Consider the following 19,438-nt stretch of genomic DNA (forward strand, 5'->3'; position numbering starts at 1 on the left):
ACCGTTGAGGTACTTGAAAATTCTTTTCACAGCTATTAGATGAGGTTCTCTTGGATCAGCCTGAAAGCTTGCACAAAGACAGGTATCATACATGATATCAGGTCTACTTGCAGTTAAATAGGGTAAAGAGCCAATCATACCTCTGTAGTTAGTAATATCTACTGATGAACCAGTATCATTATCTAACTTGGTTGTAGTGGCCATGGGAGTGGATGCAGTTGAACTGTCTTGCATTCCAAATTTCTTGAGTAAATTTCTGGTGTACTTGGATTGATTTATGAAAGTACCTTCTTCATTTTGCTTGACTTGAAGTCCCAGAAAATAACTAAGTTCTCCCATCATACTCATTTGATATCTTGACTGCATTAGCTTTGCAAACCTTTCACAGAGTTTGGCATTTGTAGAACCAAATATGATATCATCAACATATATCTGTACCAAAAGTAAGTCTTTTCCATGGCTGAGATAGAACAGTGTTTTATCAATTGTACCTCTGTTAAATCCACTTTCCAGAAGGAATTGAGCTAAAGTCTCATACCATGCTCTTGAAGCTTGCTTAAGGCCATAAAGTGCTTTGTCAAGTCTATAGACATGATTAGGAAATTTAGGATCTACAAATCCTGGAGGTTGTTCAACAGATACCTCTTCTTCCAATTCTCCATTGAGAAAAGCACTTTTCGCATCCATTTGAAAGACTTTGAACTTTTTGTGAGCAACATAAGCCAAAATGACTCTTATGGCTTCCAATCTAGCAACTGGTGTAAATGTTTCATCATAATCAATAGCCTCCTGTTGAGAGTAGCCTTTAGCACACTGCCCTGCTTTGTTTCTTGTAATTATGCCATCACTGTCAGTTTTGTTTCTAAACACCCATTTTATGCCAACAATTGATCTGTTCTTTGGTCTTGGCACTAGGCTCCAGACTTTATTTCTTTCAAATTAATTTAACTCTTCCTATATTGCTTGTACCAAATCAGAATCTTGAAGAGCTTCTTCCACTTTCTTTGGTTCAGTCTGAGATAGAAAAGAATGATAGAGATATTCATTTGATATTGTTGTTCTAGTTCTGACACCTGCTTCAGGATCTCCAATTATTAAGTCATGTGCATGTGCCTTAGTCCACTTCCTTGCAGATGGAAGTTGTTCTCTAGAACTAGATCCTCCCCCATGATCCATGTTATCTCCATCAGCATTTTCTGATGCTCCCCCTGTAGTTATGCTCTCTGAGACTTCAGAATTTGAGTTGGAACCTTCAGGATTTGAAGAATTAGAGTTTTCAGAATTATCAGAATTTGGCTCATAAAAACTTGATGAATCAGAACTTGAAGAGCCAGTGACAGGTTCTGATGCTTCTTGAGGATTGTAGGTTGGTAGCTTTGCTTCATCAAACATAGTTCGTGCAATTGATATTGATATTGAATATAGTACACAGTTACAAGATATATTCTAATTGATATTGAATATAATTTTGTCTCCTAAAATATATCAATTAGATATCTTCTACAAGTCTTCCAGTCTTCTAACTCTTTTCATGCATATCTTCTTTTGTTTTAGTCTCGATCTTCTCCTTTAAATCAGTCGCATTCCTTATCTGAAAGCCTTCCTGCACTAAAATTCTGATATGTATCTTCTGACACCTTAAGTTCTAATATTAAGCTCTGACTTCAGTAAGTTCTGATTTCAGTAAGTCCTGATATGTCCTGTTGTTAAGTTCTGAAAACTAAACACAAATCATATTAGACATGACATCTCAAATATATCTAACACCGAGTATTCTACGTTCCCCGCGTTCGGCATGAACAGGGGATTCTGAAGTTCTTGAGGGGGAGCACTACGGGGTCTATTCTGTATGCGTCCGTGGTGACAAAGCTGTGTGTGGCAGTTGGTGTGCATTGGCTCGCATATGAGCAGTTGCAGATTTTGAATGCTCCGATCGATAGCACTACTTTGGCTATGATGCAGGAATGGGATGGAGGCAAGCCCAATCTGAAGGGGCTTGGGTATTCTTTTAACCACCTACCTGGTAGGAGGCCAGCTGCTTGTCAGGCGAGCAGGACTGCATGGAGATCTCAGTTAGGAGATGAAGGAGGACCATCGCAGCAGCAGCAGGAGGCAGCTGGAGTAGAGATGGGAGCTGGTTTGAGTTCAACGCAGTATAGGTGTCATGCGAGGAGGATATATACGATGCACGACATTCATATTCATTTTGCACACGATCTCACCCAGGCACTTGGGACTGCATTTAGAGCCACCATAGTTGACATTCAGTGGCCAGTATTTGGTGAGGACTCTATGTATCCGCCTCCTGACACGCCTGACACTTCATCCCTTAAGGGTGAGGATTCTGATTCAGAGTAGGTATGCCTGATTCCTTACTGATTACCTTCACTGAGGACAGTGAATATTTTAAGTTTTGGGGTAGTAGTTGAAGGAATATGTTTGTGTGAGTCTCATATAGTTGCATGTTCATGATAGTTTAGTTCATATAGTTGCATATTTTGCCATGTAGTTTTTTTATTTTGGTAATTTTATGATATTTTGTTCATGTAGTTTCATGCATTTACATTATAACGTGATCCCTTAGATAATTTTTCCGATTGACTTGCGATATTGATGCTAGTGTAGTGATGTCATCTTTAGAGATGTTAAGTCGTATTAAATTGATTTGCATGCTAGAGACACTTGTATTTCACTAAGTCTTATAGGTTTCTTGAGTGCTAGATCATGATCATGTTTGTTGATTTGTCGAGGTTTAATCGTTTGTTTATATATAGAATTTAGGGTATTCTCTTAATAATAAAAGATATGGATATTTAAACATTGGAGAAATTGGATTTTATTGCTAGTTGTGTGGCTAGGTGTCAAATGGCTAGTAGCCGGTTCATATTTTTATGAGTAGCCTATGATTGGATGAGATGGAGCGAAACACACTCATTCAGAAATTGTGAAAAGAAAAAAAAAGAAAAAAAAAAGAATAAGTGTTATGTATAATTGATCACGAGTGGGCTCTTTGATAGCATGCGGCCGCGCCGGGGTTCCAAAAATACAGCGCGCCCGCACTGTGATAGCGCGCGGTTGCGCCGATGCCACATTCAAGAATCCTATTTCTAATACTATTCTAAAAGGGAAGGCTTCCAGCTTGTTGAGGGCTGCTATATATATTCATATTAGGTCGTTTTAATAAAGAGACTTACCAGAGCTCAAGGAGAAGAAGACAAGAGACCTTTAGCACAATTCAACAAAGGCGAAGACGATCTAGTTTATTCTTGTGAATCTTTGTTTTGAGTTGTAATTTGGATGCTTAGTTTAATTATTCGTATAAAGACTACGTTTTATATATCATGATTTCATCGAAACCCACGTTGATGATGAGTCCGATTATGGGCTAATTGTTATCGTGGGATTCTAGCGGATTTATTTATGGATTTCTTTAGTTTGAATTATTTTGATACCTTAGTATATGGTGATTGTATGATATCCTAGTAATGGTTGTGCGTATTCGTCTTATGAGCGTCGCGAACTTATAAGATAGTGTGTTAATTCTTAATGAAGTGAAAGTGAATTTAAGGATTTAGAACTTGTCATGCTAGCATAGGTTCATGTATTTGTCATGCATAATTCGTAGGTAATTTTAACCATCTTACTTGCCCTATGTAATCAAGATAGATAACTTGTGCTTAAACCGTTATGTTATCAAATTCTATAGACATATAGGGTCTTAATATAATTGGTGCCTATTCAGCTTCTATCTCTTTTGTGGATGTCTGGTAGAATGGTCCTCGTGCAACGAAAGTTGGCATTTATCAGTTTCATGTTATCCGATTAGTATCATCACCATTGCATGCTAAGGTTAAGAATAATAAGGCTATTGAATGAAGTATTTAATGAAGTTAGAATCTCATGTTTGTCATATATATTAATTCAGTCAATCTTATTCTCGTAGTTATAATTATTAATTAATTCTTAGTTATAAATATTCTCAATTTGTTATCATTTTAGCATTGGATAATAGCCATACATTGTTGCTTAGGTGCATAAATTAAACAGTTAACCAATACAGTCTCTGTGGGAATGAACTAGAAAAGATTCTATACTACCTGCGAACTCGTATACTTGCGTGTATTATTAGTGCATGTTTAGCGACTAACACAAAGCCTCATTTTTGCTTTTCTGCACAGATTAATACAACTTAAATTAATATAATTAACTAATATACAACAAGGTTACATATCTGTTGGCCTGGCTATTAGCGTTGGATATAGATTTACAGCTACGGTAGCCTTGGACAATAGTAGAAGAAAATAAGGTGTGATACTGAAAATTAATGGTAAGGAGGTATTATTGCCACCAACCCGGGAAATCAAAATTTCTCAATATTTGGAACTCCCACATATTACCGCATAGTTGTAATTTCTCTCACCAAAAGAAATTACTTATTTTTATGGTACGATACTCTCTTCGCTTTTGATTTTAAAAAATATTCCCAAATTACATTTTAGTTCTATTTTCAATTTTATAGAAAAAACAATTTTTTTATTTTAGATTTTAAAATTCAACTAGTCATTCGACCGATACTTTCAACTAATTTTTTGAACCGGATTTGTATTTTATTTATTTTTTTTAAAAAAATCTCAAAGGTTTAACAGTATGGATGTGAAGATTATATATGTTAGTGATATTTCAAAAAAATTAGAAAAAACGTATAATTTTATTTGAGATTTTAAAAGTTAACGCATCATTTTCTTGAAACTTATACTAGTGTTTCATCTATGTTGATATTTCAAAAATTTTAAAAAGATTTGTCGACTATAAAACTGCATGAATATGAAAAATATATATATTTTAAAGATATTTCCAATTCCTTAGAAAAAGTAAATTTATTTGATTTGGGATTTTAAAAGTCAACAAGTCATTTGATCAGTACTTCTAACTATTACTTCATCTTGGATTGGTGATTTGAATTTAAAAACAAAGTCTTATCGATCTAATCGTACGAATGTCAGAAATTATTTATTTAAGTGATATTTTAAACTATTTTGAAAATAATGATTTATTTAATTTATATTTTTTTGCGGTCAGTGAGCATTTGACTAGTATTTTATAACTAGTGTTTCATCCCAGAATGGTATTTCGATATTTTCAAAACCATTTCTCGTCCATATAACTGTTTGGATGTGAAGATTTAAATTATTTAGTAATATTTTTAAATTTTAGAAAAAAACTTAATTTGATTGGTTTGATATTTTTACAATAAATGATTTATTTGACTAGTACTTGTATCTAGTGTTTCCTCCCAGATTGGTGTTTTAATTCTATTTCAAAACAGATCTCGACGATCCAACTGTATAGATGTAGAAATATTTATATTTTTGGTAATATTTCCAATTTTCTAAAAAATAAATTAATTTTGTTTTTAGATTTTAACAGGAAACGAGTTCATTGACCGGTACTTCTAACTAGCGTTTCATCCTGTATTTGTGTTCTGAATTTTTATAAAACAAATCTCGGCGATCCAACCGTATGGGTGTGATGACTTATATTTTTAGTGATATTTCCAAATTTTTAGAAAATAATAAATTTATTTGGTTTGTGATTTTGCACGGTCAACAAGAATGTGACCGGTATTTTTGTTTAATCCCCGAATGGTATTTTAGTTTTTTTTCAAAACTATTTCTCGATGATATAACTCTTTGGATGTCAATATCTATATATTTTAGTGATATTTTCAAAATTTTAGAAAAATATTAATTTATTTGGTTTGAGATTTTAACAGTCAACGAGTCATTTGACCATATCTAATGTTTCATCCTGGATTGATGTCTTATTTTTGGAAAATGGATCTCGACCATCCAACCGTATCGATGTGAAAATCTTTATATTTTGGCAATATTTTCAATTTTTAGGAAAAAATAAATTAATTTGGTTTGAGATTTTTAATAGTCAACGAATTAATTGACTTGTAATTTTAAATAGTGGTTCATCATGTATCTGTGTTTTGAAATTTTTATAAAAATAAACTCGGTGATCCAACCGTATGGATGCGAGGACTTGTTTATTTTAGTAATATTTTCAAATTTTTAGAAAAAAAATAAATTTATTGGATTTGGGATTTTAATAGTCAACGAGTCATTTTTTCTGGAATTTATACTAGTGTTTTATCATAGATTGATGTTTTGATTTTTTTTTATAAAATATATTTCTTGACGATCTAACCGTACAAATACAAAGATCTATATTTTTTTATTTTAAACTAATGTATTCATTGAATATTACATATATCAAATCTATAAATTAACTTTTTATAACAAGTTCGTAAACTCCTTGAAAACAATGTTTTCTTTATTTGAAAAAAGTTGCTTTGTTATCATTTTTAAAAATTGTTGTACCCTTAAAGTCTTACAATATGACAAATGTATTTTTTACAATATGAATTATCATTTTCAATAATTTTTGTACCTTTTTCTCCTTACAATATGACAAATGTATTTTTTAACTCCTTGTTTGTGACAAAGGTGAAAAAACAGAAGATCACAAATAGGGCATGGATAATTTGTAGTTTTGTCAATGATGCAGGGAAAAAAGAGGAACTGCCACTTAACCACACCTAAATTTGATTGCCACTTCGGTCTACATGAAATGGGGTAGTGACAGGTATTGTAATTTGACCCAGCTTAAAAATAGGACATTTATGGTATAATCTCCCCATAAAAGCTATATACCTCCCCACATAAAGCCCTCCCGCCCAAATATTAATTATATATATATATTTTATATATATATATATATGTTTATACATACTTTTATAGACAGAAATTTTATGAAGATCACATTTTTATAGAAGACCTTGGAGACCAGGTTCTGCAATCAAATATGAAATATATTATTTTGTGAAGTATGTTCTACAAATATCACTAATTCATTAAAATTGTTGAAAATTATTTAAGTTTAATAAGTATAATCTATATGTTCTGCAATTTGAACAAATGTTCCAGAAACTTAACATTTTTCGTAGAATAATACATTTTTTAATGTTTACATCCAATACATGTATGATTTTTAAGATTTTGAATAAAATAATGATATTTGTAGAATATTATTTCGAAAAATAATATGTTTTGCAATGTTTTTATGCAAGATTATTAGTGGTATCCATAGTCTCCAACAAAAACATGTATTCGTTGAACTTGACAGTTTATAATCTGATCTAAACAAAACAACAATACTAATTAGAAACTTAAAGCCACTTTATTTTTCAAGGAAAATGATTCATGTAGCAAAGGATCCTTTTTACCTCAAAATATAAAATTAAGAATCTACTCAACCATAATCAAAATGTATTCAGAAGAAAGGGTAAAATTAAACTTCAACTGGAGAGCAAAAATGTAGCCAGTCAAGAACTAGAAATTGTTCAAAAAGTAAAAGGTATATGGAAGAGACACATCCATGAAACATGTATGTCTAACCATTCCAAAGACAGGATACATGTGTGTTCCTTGTACACGAAGAACCCAACCATACTAGCAGCACCACCGCAACATATGCTATCTTCAAAATCAAATATCTGCAGAAATATTCACACACCAGTTCTTTTTCATGAGGTGGTCAGCAGTTTAATATGGTTGGCTCAAAATGGCTGCCTATACACAGCTTAATTACAACATATATGTGTCTAGAAAGCTCTTTAGAAATTACATCATGTCCCAAATTCGCAAGCACGGTTAATGAACTTCATGTGAAGCTCTGGTGAGACTTCAGTACAGGATGAAGAGAAACAATGATAGTAGTGTTTCAAATGATTTCAATGTAGATGTATTATCAAATAATTGGTGCTGCAATAATATAATCCTATTGAAATTCAGGATATGATTGTGATGTTATATAAGGGGCTTTTCTTAAATGAAAAGAGGACTTGTAACTGATTAAACCAGCATATATATATATATGACTGATATTGGCATGAAATGCACATTAAGAGATATAGGAAAAAGCCGAAATGTCAACTTACTACTCAATGTTGTCCCAATGGAGAAAAGCGCCACTGCCTCTTGCATTTGTAAACGTATACGTAGGACCAGAAACTATAGTAAAAAATATGTTAAGGAGTTACCAACTTGACCATTGCTGAAACTAAGTCTTAAATACACAAAGTGAACTGTGAATACATCATCCATACAAGCACTTGAAATGAAAAAGAAAACTTTACCTTCACAACCCTCAACAACTGGATCTTCTGATAGATGATGTGGTGCATCTAGGTCAATAAATCTACATAAATATTGTGTTATAAAGGTCATTATCACCCAACTAAACCAAAATACGGGCTATGTCCCACCCTGAAAGTAGGTTGTAGGGTCATTGATATCACCCCTTTTGATTAAGCTGAAAAGAAAATTTTCATCCAAAATGTATTTTCTGGGGAAAAAACATCAAACAACTGTAATAGAGCTTGTTCAAAATCTTGGAATGTAAGAAAATATATTTATCAACTTACTTAAAACATCCAAGCCCTGCAGCAAGGTGACCAGCGAAGCCCATGGCAATTCTAGTCTCAACCATACCACCAATCATCAGATGCAAGCCTGATGCACGTGCTAAATCAATGATTTGAAGGGCACCTAGTACCCCTAGTTTGGCGAGCTTGATGTTAATGACATCTGCTAGATTACCTTCAACTATCTTTTTTACATCAGCTAAAGAGCGACAACTTTCATCAGCGGCAACAGATACCCCATATTTTTCTTTAGCAATCCGAGTTACATGACCAAGACCTTCCCAGTCATCTTTGTGAACTGGCTGCTCAAACAGAACTGGACTCAACTTCATCACTGGAATAAAGTAACAATTAATATAAATTGACTTGTTAGAAAAGTAGACAATGTTAAGTTCTTGTAGCAACGGATTTGATTATTCCTGATGAAATTCGAAAACTCACCATGTAACATCTCAAGAACCTGAATAGCTTCAGCAGAGGTGTAACCTTCATTAGCATCTAAGATAAACAAGCAATCCGGGTGGGCCACGCGAATTGCTTGAAGCACTTCAATGTCTCCATTCAAATTCTTACCCACCTTAAGCTTCAAGGTTTTGAATCCTTTTTTGCTAAGCTGAGAAGCCAATTGAGCAGCTTCCAAAGAAGAAACAAATGGAATCTACGTACACATGATATCGTTTTACATCAAATTGAAATTAAATAAATAAAACATACTTTAAGGTAATAGAATGATCCACAACAAAAAAAATAAGTGTTTCTTGAAAATAACATCTAAATGTATGTTTTAATTAAAAAGTTGAATCACACTGGAACCCAAAAAGCAAATTCTAAAGACTTCTAAAAAGAATGATGATGAATTAGGAGATAAAATTAACAAAAATAAAGGGAAACTGAACTGTCATATCTGTGGTTACTGTATTTGAAACTCCACCGAACACTTTCCACAAAGGCATGCCAATGCTGTAAGAAACGGCATCAATCAGCGCCATCTCCACTCCTCCTCTAACCTTCAATTATACAATGGAAACTATAAATCAGGAATCGCAAGAACTCGAGATTTACCTTTATCAAATATCAATAAAAGAGAAAGATTTCAGCAAGTAAAATAATAATTGTCAGCAACTTGAACTCGAAAACTGTATGCAACTTACAGAAGCATAGGCATGCCCGGGTAAGATCCTACCAATCTCTCCCAACAATAAACCCAAAGTCATAGCAGGAGTATTCCTCAGAAACTCGCATATATCCGCAACCTTTGCCATAGCAAGTGGCTGATCTTCGACAGTTATGGGTTGGAGAATAGGAGCCTCACCCCACCCGACACTTCCATCAACCAGCTCAATCCTGATTACCACGTTACCAACTTTTTCGATCCTTAATGTTGCACCACTAATAGGGGAAACCAATGGAACATTCAATGCTTTGCTCCCCGCCCTTTTCACGTTAACCATGAATGTCTCTACCAAATTCTTGAACCCAACATTTGTGCTCGTCAAAGTGGTCGCCATTATTTTCCCAATTTTTTTATCACCTCCTATATGATATGATGCATACCAATTTATGATCTATATATAAAATTTATTGGAATATTTCCTTAAAAAAATACTAGTAAGATCTTATATAATATTTTTTCAGTAAAAGAGATAACATGTATTTAAAATACTTTTTCTAATGCATATCTTTATTAGAAAATTTAATATGATGAAATTTCATAAATGAATAATCTAATCAAATATATAATCTTATTTTCTATTCGAATAAATAAGACCAATATCTTTTTACTACTGGTGCATGAATAATTTCGAAAAATGAATCCAATTTTACGGATATTTATTATATAAAACAATATTATCTTCAAAAATGGAAACGATTTTCCTATCAAAAAATATTTGTTAGTAGATAGATTATAATTGCTAGATATTTTATATGATTTTAATCTTATATTTATGATATTTTGTCATTAATAAGATATTATTAGTTACAGTTTATTTTTATTTTTTCAAAAAAGAATAAAGAATAAATAATTAATGTAGTTACTTAAATAAGAAGGAAATTTATTGGGCATATGGATATCAGAGACACACAAAAACCCGGTGGGCCGGACATTGATCAGGTTCCCATTATTTTTGGTTAAAATCCACGTCAGTATTTGATTTTAACCGCGCCTAGCCGGGATTACAAAAAATATCTAAACCTTCTTAGGCCCTCGAGGCGGTCGATACGAGGTTTTTTCGAGCCCGAACAAGGTAGAATCGTGTATTTTTTCGCGCCCGAACCGGAACCGCCCGACTAATTTCTCACTTAATAATTTTTTTTATTATTAATATTATAATATACTATTATAAGTAAAATATAGGATAATTGGTTGGTATGGTTGGTTGTGAGCACTTTTAAAAAATTTACCAACATGTTTTAAAAACAAATTGAGATAAAAATATTCATTATTAAATCTTAATAAATACATACATTCAACACTAGTAGAGTCCTAATTGACCACGACAATCCTTCACCTCCCAACCTATCCTACATTATGTATATTAATTTATTAATTCCATCGATTCCTTCCTAACTGCATTATATCACTTTTATCTATCGTGTATACACGAACAAATAATATATCTGTACTAATTTACGACCGTACAAGGTATTTAATCATATTCTAAGTAGGAGTAGTAAAAATATATAAACTTTACTACTCCAATTTAATTTAAATAATCCAATAATTTGTGAAATATTAATCAAAATAAATTTCATGGGTCACTATAATTTGAAACACCTAAAACTCACTATTGCAATGACTTACTCTAATTACTCCAAGCGTCCATTGAACCATCATCTTTCTTTGATAAAGCATATGTCAACTAATAGTTTAAATTAAAATAATTCATTATAGAGTAATGTAGATAACTTTTATGAAGTTTATCTAAAAGGAGTGTTAGAAGTAGTGTTCTGAAATTCGGGAATGGACATTTTTTGGTTAAGGTACCTTTAAGTGATTAATCAGATAATTGGTAATTAATTAAATTGATTAGTTTGAAGTATTAATCAGAAATAATTTAATTAATTAAATAATAATATATAGTTCTATTTAAATTTTATTAATCTTTCATAAGATTTGCAAAAAAAGTACTACCTCCATCCCCCTCATTTTATATATTTTTTTTCACATACTTGACACACATTTTAAGACAACTATAAAGTATAGTTTCGTAATTCAATTTTAATTTTTTTTATAAAAATTTGAACATTATATTTTAATTTAAAAGAAAAAAATTGTAAAAAAATTATGCAACTATATTTAATAAAAACATTAAAGTGCATGTCAAGTTTCCGTCCGCTTATGTAAAGAATTGAGGGGGGACCGAGAGAGTATCTTGTAACATTAGTTCATATTTGATATTTAAGTAGTTTATACATTTTTTTTGTATTTGATCTATACATAATAATTGATAATCACTACCTAATAGTTAGAAAGTTAGTGCATTTCTTCAAAAAAGAAAGAAAGTTAGTGCATAATATATATATATATATATAAATTTGTGATGCACTAAAATTTAGTTGCATAGAAAATTAACTACATGAGATTGTGAAATGAATGAATCATTCGAGTACATTTTTGAGAGAAATAAGAATAATCTAACTGAAGAAACTTATTCAATTGTCAAAGTTTAGGTTTTAGGCCATATGATAGTCAATATAAGTCAATATATTATTATTAAATATTTATAATAATTTTAAATTTTAAATTTTCTTTAAAAAAAATATTATTTTTATTAATTTTCATTCTTTCACTAAACTGACATATTTTTTACCAGAACAGATCGATTGTTGACCAAATTAGCTATTTTGACCAATTTGTTTTTAAAATATACTTTGACCCAATTTTCGACTAATCAAGACGAAAATCATCCGAACTCCGATTAATCAGTTAATCGGCTGATTTTTAAAATACTGGTTAGAAATACTAAACTCAAATGAATAAACAAGGTTGAAAAAACACATATTAATTACATTTTTACAAGTGTAACTAGACGAGAGCAGTTTGATATTTAAGCTCTCTTGCCCTTTCCCCCCTTTGATTAATATCTCATCGCGGGGTAAGCCTAACTATTTGTGGAATACTAATTAGAAGTAACTATCGATAAAAATAACTCTAATTATAAGTAACTATTAATTAAAATTTTGCATATGAAGTATAAGTTTCTAAAATAAATTGCTATTTAAAATATTAATTAAAAAAATTTTATTGAGTATTTTTTTTTAAAATTATAAAGAAACTTATTTTTTTTAAAAAATGACACATGTTAACAAAATTTTAATATTAAAAAATTATATTATTAGTTCTAAATAATTTATGTAATTAACTAAAAAAAAATATTTATTATTATTATGAAAATTAATATTATTATTATTAATATTTTAATCTCTTTAAGTCACAATATTATTCGATATAAATTATTTTTACTAATTTGTTATAAAAAATGAAAATAATGTTTATATTTACCCTATCGTATTTTGAATAATTAATTGCACAAAGATATCTCATCGCACGCGCGAACGCCTAACTATTCGTGGAACATCAGTTATAATTTATAAGTAACTAACAATTAATATTTTTCTTATAATATTAAAGTATATTTTTAAAAATAATTTGTTATATAAAATTTTAATTTTCGAGAAGAAATAATCAATATATCAATATACATATATAAAGGAGAAGACGAGGGCGTTTAGGTGGTGGATCTCAGATTGTCTCATTCTATTTTTCTAATTTTCTCAATTTTTTGATTTAATAAATATCAAAAATTACAATTACCTTATATTCGTAATATTCTCCTAAAGTTTTTACAAAATCTTTAATTAAAATTTTTGAAATCAACTTACCATCATAACATTTTTCTAAAATTTCTCTTTTACATTTAAATATCAACTTACCATCATAACATTTTTCTAAAATTTCTCCTTTCCATTTAAATATAAAGGAGAAGACGAGTACGGTAAGCTTGCGGATCTCAAATTGTTTAAATCTATTTTTTATAATTTTTTAAAAATTTTATATTATTAAATAGAGAAAAATATTACATTAATTATTAACTAATACATAATATAACTTTATGATAATTTATAAAAGAGAGACTCATTGAAATAAAAATGTTTAAAGAGAAAACGATTTTTCAAACTTTTTAGTTTATTGTATTTATTTATTACTCATAATTTTCAAATGATCAAGATTAAATAAAAAATAAAAAAAATAACAGAAAAATTATTTTAGAAGGCCGCTGCGAAACGTGACTCAGTAAACTAGTTAGGAATAAGTTGTAAGCGTGTGAAATTCTTTTAATTAGTATTTTCATAATATTAAAATTATAAAGAAAAATCGACACATGTTAACAACATTTTAATATTGAAAAATTATACTATTATTTTAAAATAATATATGTCTTTAACTAAATAACAATGATTAATCTTATTATTTTAATTATTAATAATATTTATATCTTATTAAGATACAAAATTAATAATAATTCTTGAACCCAAAATTTGTGCTTGTCGTAGTGGTCTACATTATATTTTCCCAATTTTTTTATCACATGATATATGATATGATGCAGACTAATTTATGATCTATGTATAAAATATATTGGAATACTTCCTTAAAAAAATACTAGTAGGATCTTATATAATATTATTTTAGTGAAAGAGATAGACATGTATTTAAAATACTTTTTCTAATGAAGATTTTTATTAGAGAATTTAATATGATGGATTTTCGTAAATGAATAATCTGATCAAAGATATAACTTTTTTCTATTCGAACAAACAAGATCAATGTCATTCTAACATGGTGCATGAATAATTTCGAAAAATGAATCCAATTTTCCGGATATTTATTATTTAAAACAATATTATCTTCAAAAATGGAAACAATTTTCCTATCAAAAAATATTCATTAGTAGATAGATTATATATTGCTAGATATATTATATGATTTTAATCTTATATTTATAATATTTTGTCATTAATAAGATATTATTAATTACACTTTATTTTTATTTTTTTAAAGAACAAGGAATAAACAATTCTTGTAATTACTTAAAAAAGAAGGAAATTATTGGTCACACAGTATTAGAGATGCACAAAAGCCCGGTGGTTCGCACATTGGTCGGCCGTGAAAAACCTATGCTTTTCGGTTAAAATCCAGGTCGGTCTTTGATTTTGACTAGGCTTAGTCGGACTTTCAAAAATAACTAGACCTTCTTAGGACCTCGAGGCAGGCCGTATGGGGTTTTTCGGGCCCGAACCAGGTAAAATCTTGTCTTTTTCGCACCCGAACTAGAACCACGCGACTAATTTCAGACTTAATATTTTTTGTTTATTATTACTATTCAATACTCTACTATTATAAGTAAAATATAAGATAATTGGTTGGTATGGTTGGTTGGCACCTTTCAAAAATTTACCAACATGTTTCCCACAAAGATAAAGATAAAAATATTCATTATAAAACCTTAATAAATACATACATTCAACACTACTAGAGTCCTCATTCACCTTCACATTCCTTCACCGCCCAACGTATCCTACATTACGTACATTAATTTATTAATTTCATCGATTGCTTCCCAACTGCATTACATCACTTTTACGTATCATGTATATACGATCAAAATATATATTCAAATTAATTTACAACAGTATAAGGTATTTAATCCTATTTTAAGTAGGAGTAGTAAAAATATATAGACTTTATTACTCCAATTTAATTTAATTAATCCAATAATTTGTGACAGATTAATCTAAACAAATTGTATGGGCCACTATAATTTGAACCCACCTAAAATTCACTACTGCAATGAGTTACTCTAATTACTACGAGCGCCCACTCAACTATCATCTTTCTTTGCTAAAGCATCTCCCAACTGATAGTTTAAATTAAAATAATTCATTATAGAGTAATGTAGATAATTTTTTTGAAAAGGAGTGTTAGAAGAAGTGAAATTCGAGAATGGAAATTTTTCAGTGAAGGTATCTTCAAGTGACTAATCGGATAATTGGTAATTAAATAAATTGATTATTCTGAAGTATTAGTCGAAAATAATTTAATTAATTAAATAATAATATATAGTTCTATTAAAATTTATTAATCTTTCATAAAATTTACAAAAATAGTATCATATAATATTAGTTCATATTTGATATTTAAGTGGTTTATACATTTTTTTTGTGGTTGATTTATACATAATAGTTGATACTCGCTACTTAACAGTTAGAAATTTAGTGCATTTCTTAAAAAACGTTCGTGCATAATATATATATATATATAATATAAAACATGATGCACTAAAATTTAATTAAATAGCAAATTAACTACATCAGATTGTGAAATAAATGAATCATTCGAGTGAATTTTTGAGAGAAATAAGAGTAATTTAAATGAAGAAACTTAGGATTTAGGCCATATGATAGTGAATATAAGGTAATATATTATTACTAAATATTCAAAATTATTTTGAATTTTAACGTTTCTTTAAATATTTTTTCTTAATTTCCATTCTTTCACCGAACTGACATCTTTTTAACCAGAACAGGTCGATTGTTGACCGAATTAGCTATTTTTTGACCGATTTTTTTAAAGAAATGCACTTTGACATAATTTTCGACTAATCAAGATGGAAATCATCCGAACTCTGATTAATCGGTTAATCGGACGATTTTTAAAATATGGGCTAGAATTACTAAACTCAAATGAACAAACATAGTTGAAAAAACACATATTAATTAGATTTTTCCAGAGTGTAGCTAGAGGAGAGCAGTTTGGTATTTAAGTTCGGCTGATTACAAGACTGATTGCATATCCAATTTTTTATTAAAATGAAAATAGTCTTTACATTTATCTTAACAATATTCCAAATAATTATGGATATACTAATCAGTTATCCAAAAATATCTCATTGCTGGATGAGCCTAACTATTTGTGGAACACTAATCACAAGTAACTATCAACAAAAATAACTCTAATTACAAGTAACTATCAAATAAAATTTTACATATGGAGTGTAAGTTTCTAAAATAATTTATTATTTAAAATTTTAATTGGAAAATTTTTATTTAGTATTTTTTAATATTATAAAGAAAGTCATTTTTAAAAAAAATGACACATGTTAACAAAATGTTAATATTAAAAAATTATATTATTAGTTCTAAATAATATATGTAATTACCTATATAAAAATTATTATTATTATTATTTTAATCTCATTAAGTCACAATATTTTTTGATATAAATTATTTTTACTAATTTTATTATAAAAATCAAAATAATATTTACATTCATCCTATCAGCATTTCGAATAATACCCTGTCTAATAATTAATTGCACAAAGATATCTAATCGCATGGGGGAATGCTTCACTATTCGTGGAACATCAGTTATAACTTATAAGTAACTAACAATTAATATTTACTTATAATAGTGGAGTATAAGAAATAATTACGAATAAGTTGTATGCGTATGGAATTCTTTTAATTAGTATTTTCATAATATTAAAATTATAAAGAAAAAAAGACACATGTTAACAACATTTTAATATTGAAAAATTATACTATTAGTTTGAAATAATATATGTCGTTAACTAAATAACAATTATTATTCTTATTATTTTAATTATTATTATTAATTAAACCTCAAATAATTTTCATTTAAATGTATTGGAAATAATTTACATTGACTAAATAATATTTAAATTAAATAAATAATTTTTTGGAAATTGTTTGATAAAGTTTTGAGGTCTTTAATAAACCGTAGTGTGACATCAAGCCCTCTAGAATATTTACTATTATTATGGATTAAAAATAGGTTATAATTATTGCGATATTTACTGCTAGAGTTCGAGAGCTCAAGGTTTTTAATGGCTGCACTTGTGTTTCGTAGCTTAAATCTCCTTCACAAGATGCCTATGTATCTCTGTGAGTTTAGAGAATCAATCCAAAAACGTAGTTCTTTGTGATGGGGTAAAACCTTTTATATAGATACTGGATGTCCTAGAATTAGACTAGGATTGGAGACTTGATGAATAATTCTCCGTTATAGAATAGACTTTGGAGTAGATTTCTTGTTGGTTTAGGTGCCTTAGAGGCCACTCAATAAAGAATTGTATCCTCTATTGGATATACTTAATGAGCTATTATTTCACCCTATTTATTAATTATAAAATTAATAAATAATCAACGATTCAAGCTTCATTAATTGGGTTTCGTTACTGGACCGTATCAGGTCTAATTAATTCAATATTAAATATATTTCTAGGCTAATTTCAGGCCCATATCATTCCCACCCCAACTTTTGTGAAACTCGGTAAAGATTTCGCAGAAGTTAAAGTTTATACCTTTTTTGTTTATCATTTTTATCGTAAGGTGTGGATCGACCTACACATTTACAACGATTCTCCCTTTAGGAATCATCCGTATGGGTTCCCTAATTTTCCAGTATTTTTTGGTACCTTTTGGTATTTTTCATGATTTTTCCTTAATTTTTCAGGAATATTTCGGTACTCACTGGTATTTCCTTCATTTTTCAGGAACGTTTTGCCCAAAAATTATATTTTGAAATATTTTTCTAATTTTTCTGAATATTTGGGATTTTCCCTCATTTTCCCTATTTTTGGGAATTTTCAGCTATTTCTCCATTTTTAGCCCCTTTTTTGATTAATTAAATAATCAAAAAATGAGTTGTATGGTAATTATACATCCTAGGCATGGGTCACGCCTGCCTAGGAGCAAGTTTGTGAACACAGCCTAGGAATCATGTTTCCTAGGCGTGATTTGGCTTCCCATAGATACAATGCATCCTAGGCTGGGTTACCCCGCTTAGAAGACAATCTTGTGATCAACCCCTGGGAATTATGCTTCTTAGGCGTTGTTTGACTCCTTGTTTTTTCAAGCCCTCATACTTCCTAGACGTGGATTACCTCCTCCTAGAAGACAACTTTTGCAGAGCGCCTAGGAATTATGCTTCCTAGACGTGGTTTAACTTTCTGGACTTTTAAAGCCCTCATACTTTATAAGCGTGGGTTATCCCCGCCTAAGAGACATCTTTTGAACAATGCCTAGGAATTATGCTTCTAGGCGTGCTTTGACCTCCAATACTCCAATAGATCGTGGCGTGGGTTACCCCCACCTACGAGACATAATTTGAACAACTTTGGAATTATGAAATTATCTTTTCAAAAAAATATTCACTAGTAGATAGATTATATATTGCTAGATATTTTATATCATTTTAATCTTATAGTTATGATATTTTGTCATTAATAAGATATTGAAGAACAAAGAATAAAGAATTCTTGTAGTTACTTAAATAAGAAGAAAATTTATTGGGCACATAGTATTAGAGATGCACAAAATCCCGGTGAACCGGACAATGATCGGGCCCTGAAAAACCCATGCTTTTCGGTTATAATCAAGGTCGGTCTTTGATTTTGACCGGGCTTAGTCGGGCTTTAAAAAATAACTAGACCTTCTTAGGCCCTCGAAGCGGGCCGTATGGGGTTTTTTCTGGCGCAAACCAGATAGTGTTAGGCCCTTAATCAACTATAGGGAGGGTGAATACAGTTAATACAATCAATTCGACAAAGCTTCAACAGAATCAACAATTTTTATATTATCTGATAAAAACTTACTATAAACGTACTCTCTCGAAAGGATGAACAAATATCCTTGAGAGCTGCTAGGTTATGTGAAAGATATAACAATATCGCAATGCTTATAGCATGAACCTAATTTATACTTTATATAGAGCACAACTACACACTGTATAAAAAATCCTATTCTATCAACAAGAAGGAAATATATACAATTGCTTCTGAGTCCTTCACCGTCTTGAGTTCATGTTTCCTTTTCCTTATCAAAGATCAACTGATGTGATAAATACTGATTTCATCATTCGTT

At 29.9% G+C, this 19,438-nt stretch overlaps 1 protein-coding gene across 1 annotated transcript; it reads right to left on the minus strand.

Annotated features, from left to right (window-relative positions):
* Positions 1-7,460: 7,460 nt before the first annotated feature.
* Positions 7,461-9,999, minus strand: LOC141718531 (L-Ala-D/L-amino acid epimerase-like). Its single transcript, XM_074520914.1, has 7 exons — positions 9,643-9,999; positions 9,388-9,498; positions 8,933-9,149; positions 8,492-8,825; positions 8,204-8,265; positions 8,006-8,078; positions 7,461-7,561 (listed from the first exon to the last, which is right to left on the minus strand). Coding segments are annotated over exons 1-7 (1,155 nt in total). The 3' UTR covers positions 7,461-7,560.
* Between the last annotated feature and the right edge of the window lie 9,439 nt (positions 10,000-19,438).

Source organism: Apium graveolens, chromosome 4 (genome assembly GCF_009905375.1).
Source record: "Apium graveolens cultivar Ventura chromosome 4, ASM990537v1, whole genome shotgun sequence".
In the NCBI taxonomy this organism is placed as follows: domain Eukaryota; kingdom Viridiplantae; phylum Streptophyta; class Magnoliopsida; order Apiales; family Apiaceae; genus Apium; species Apium graveolens.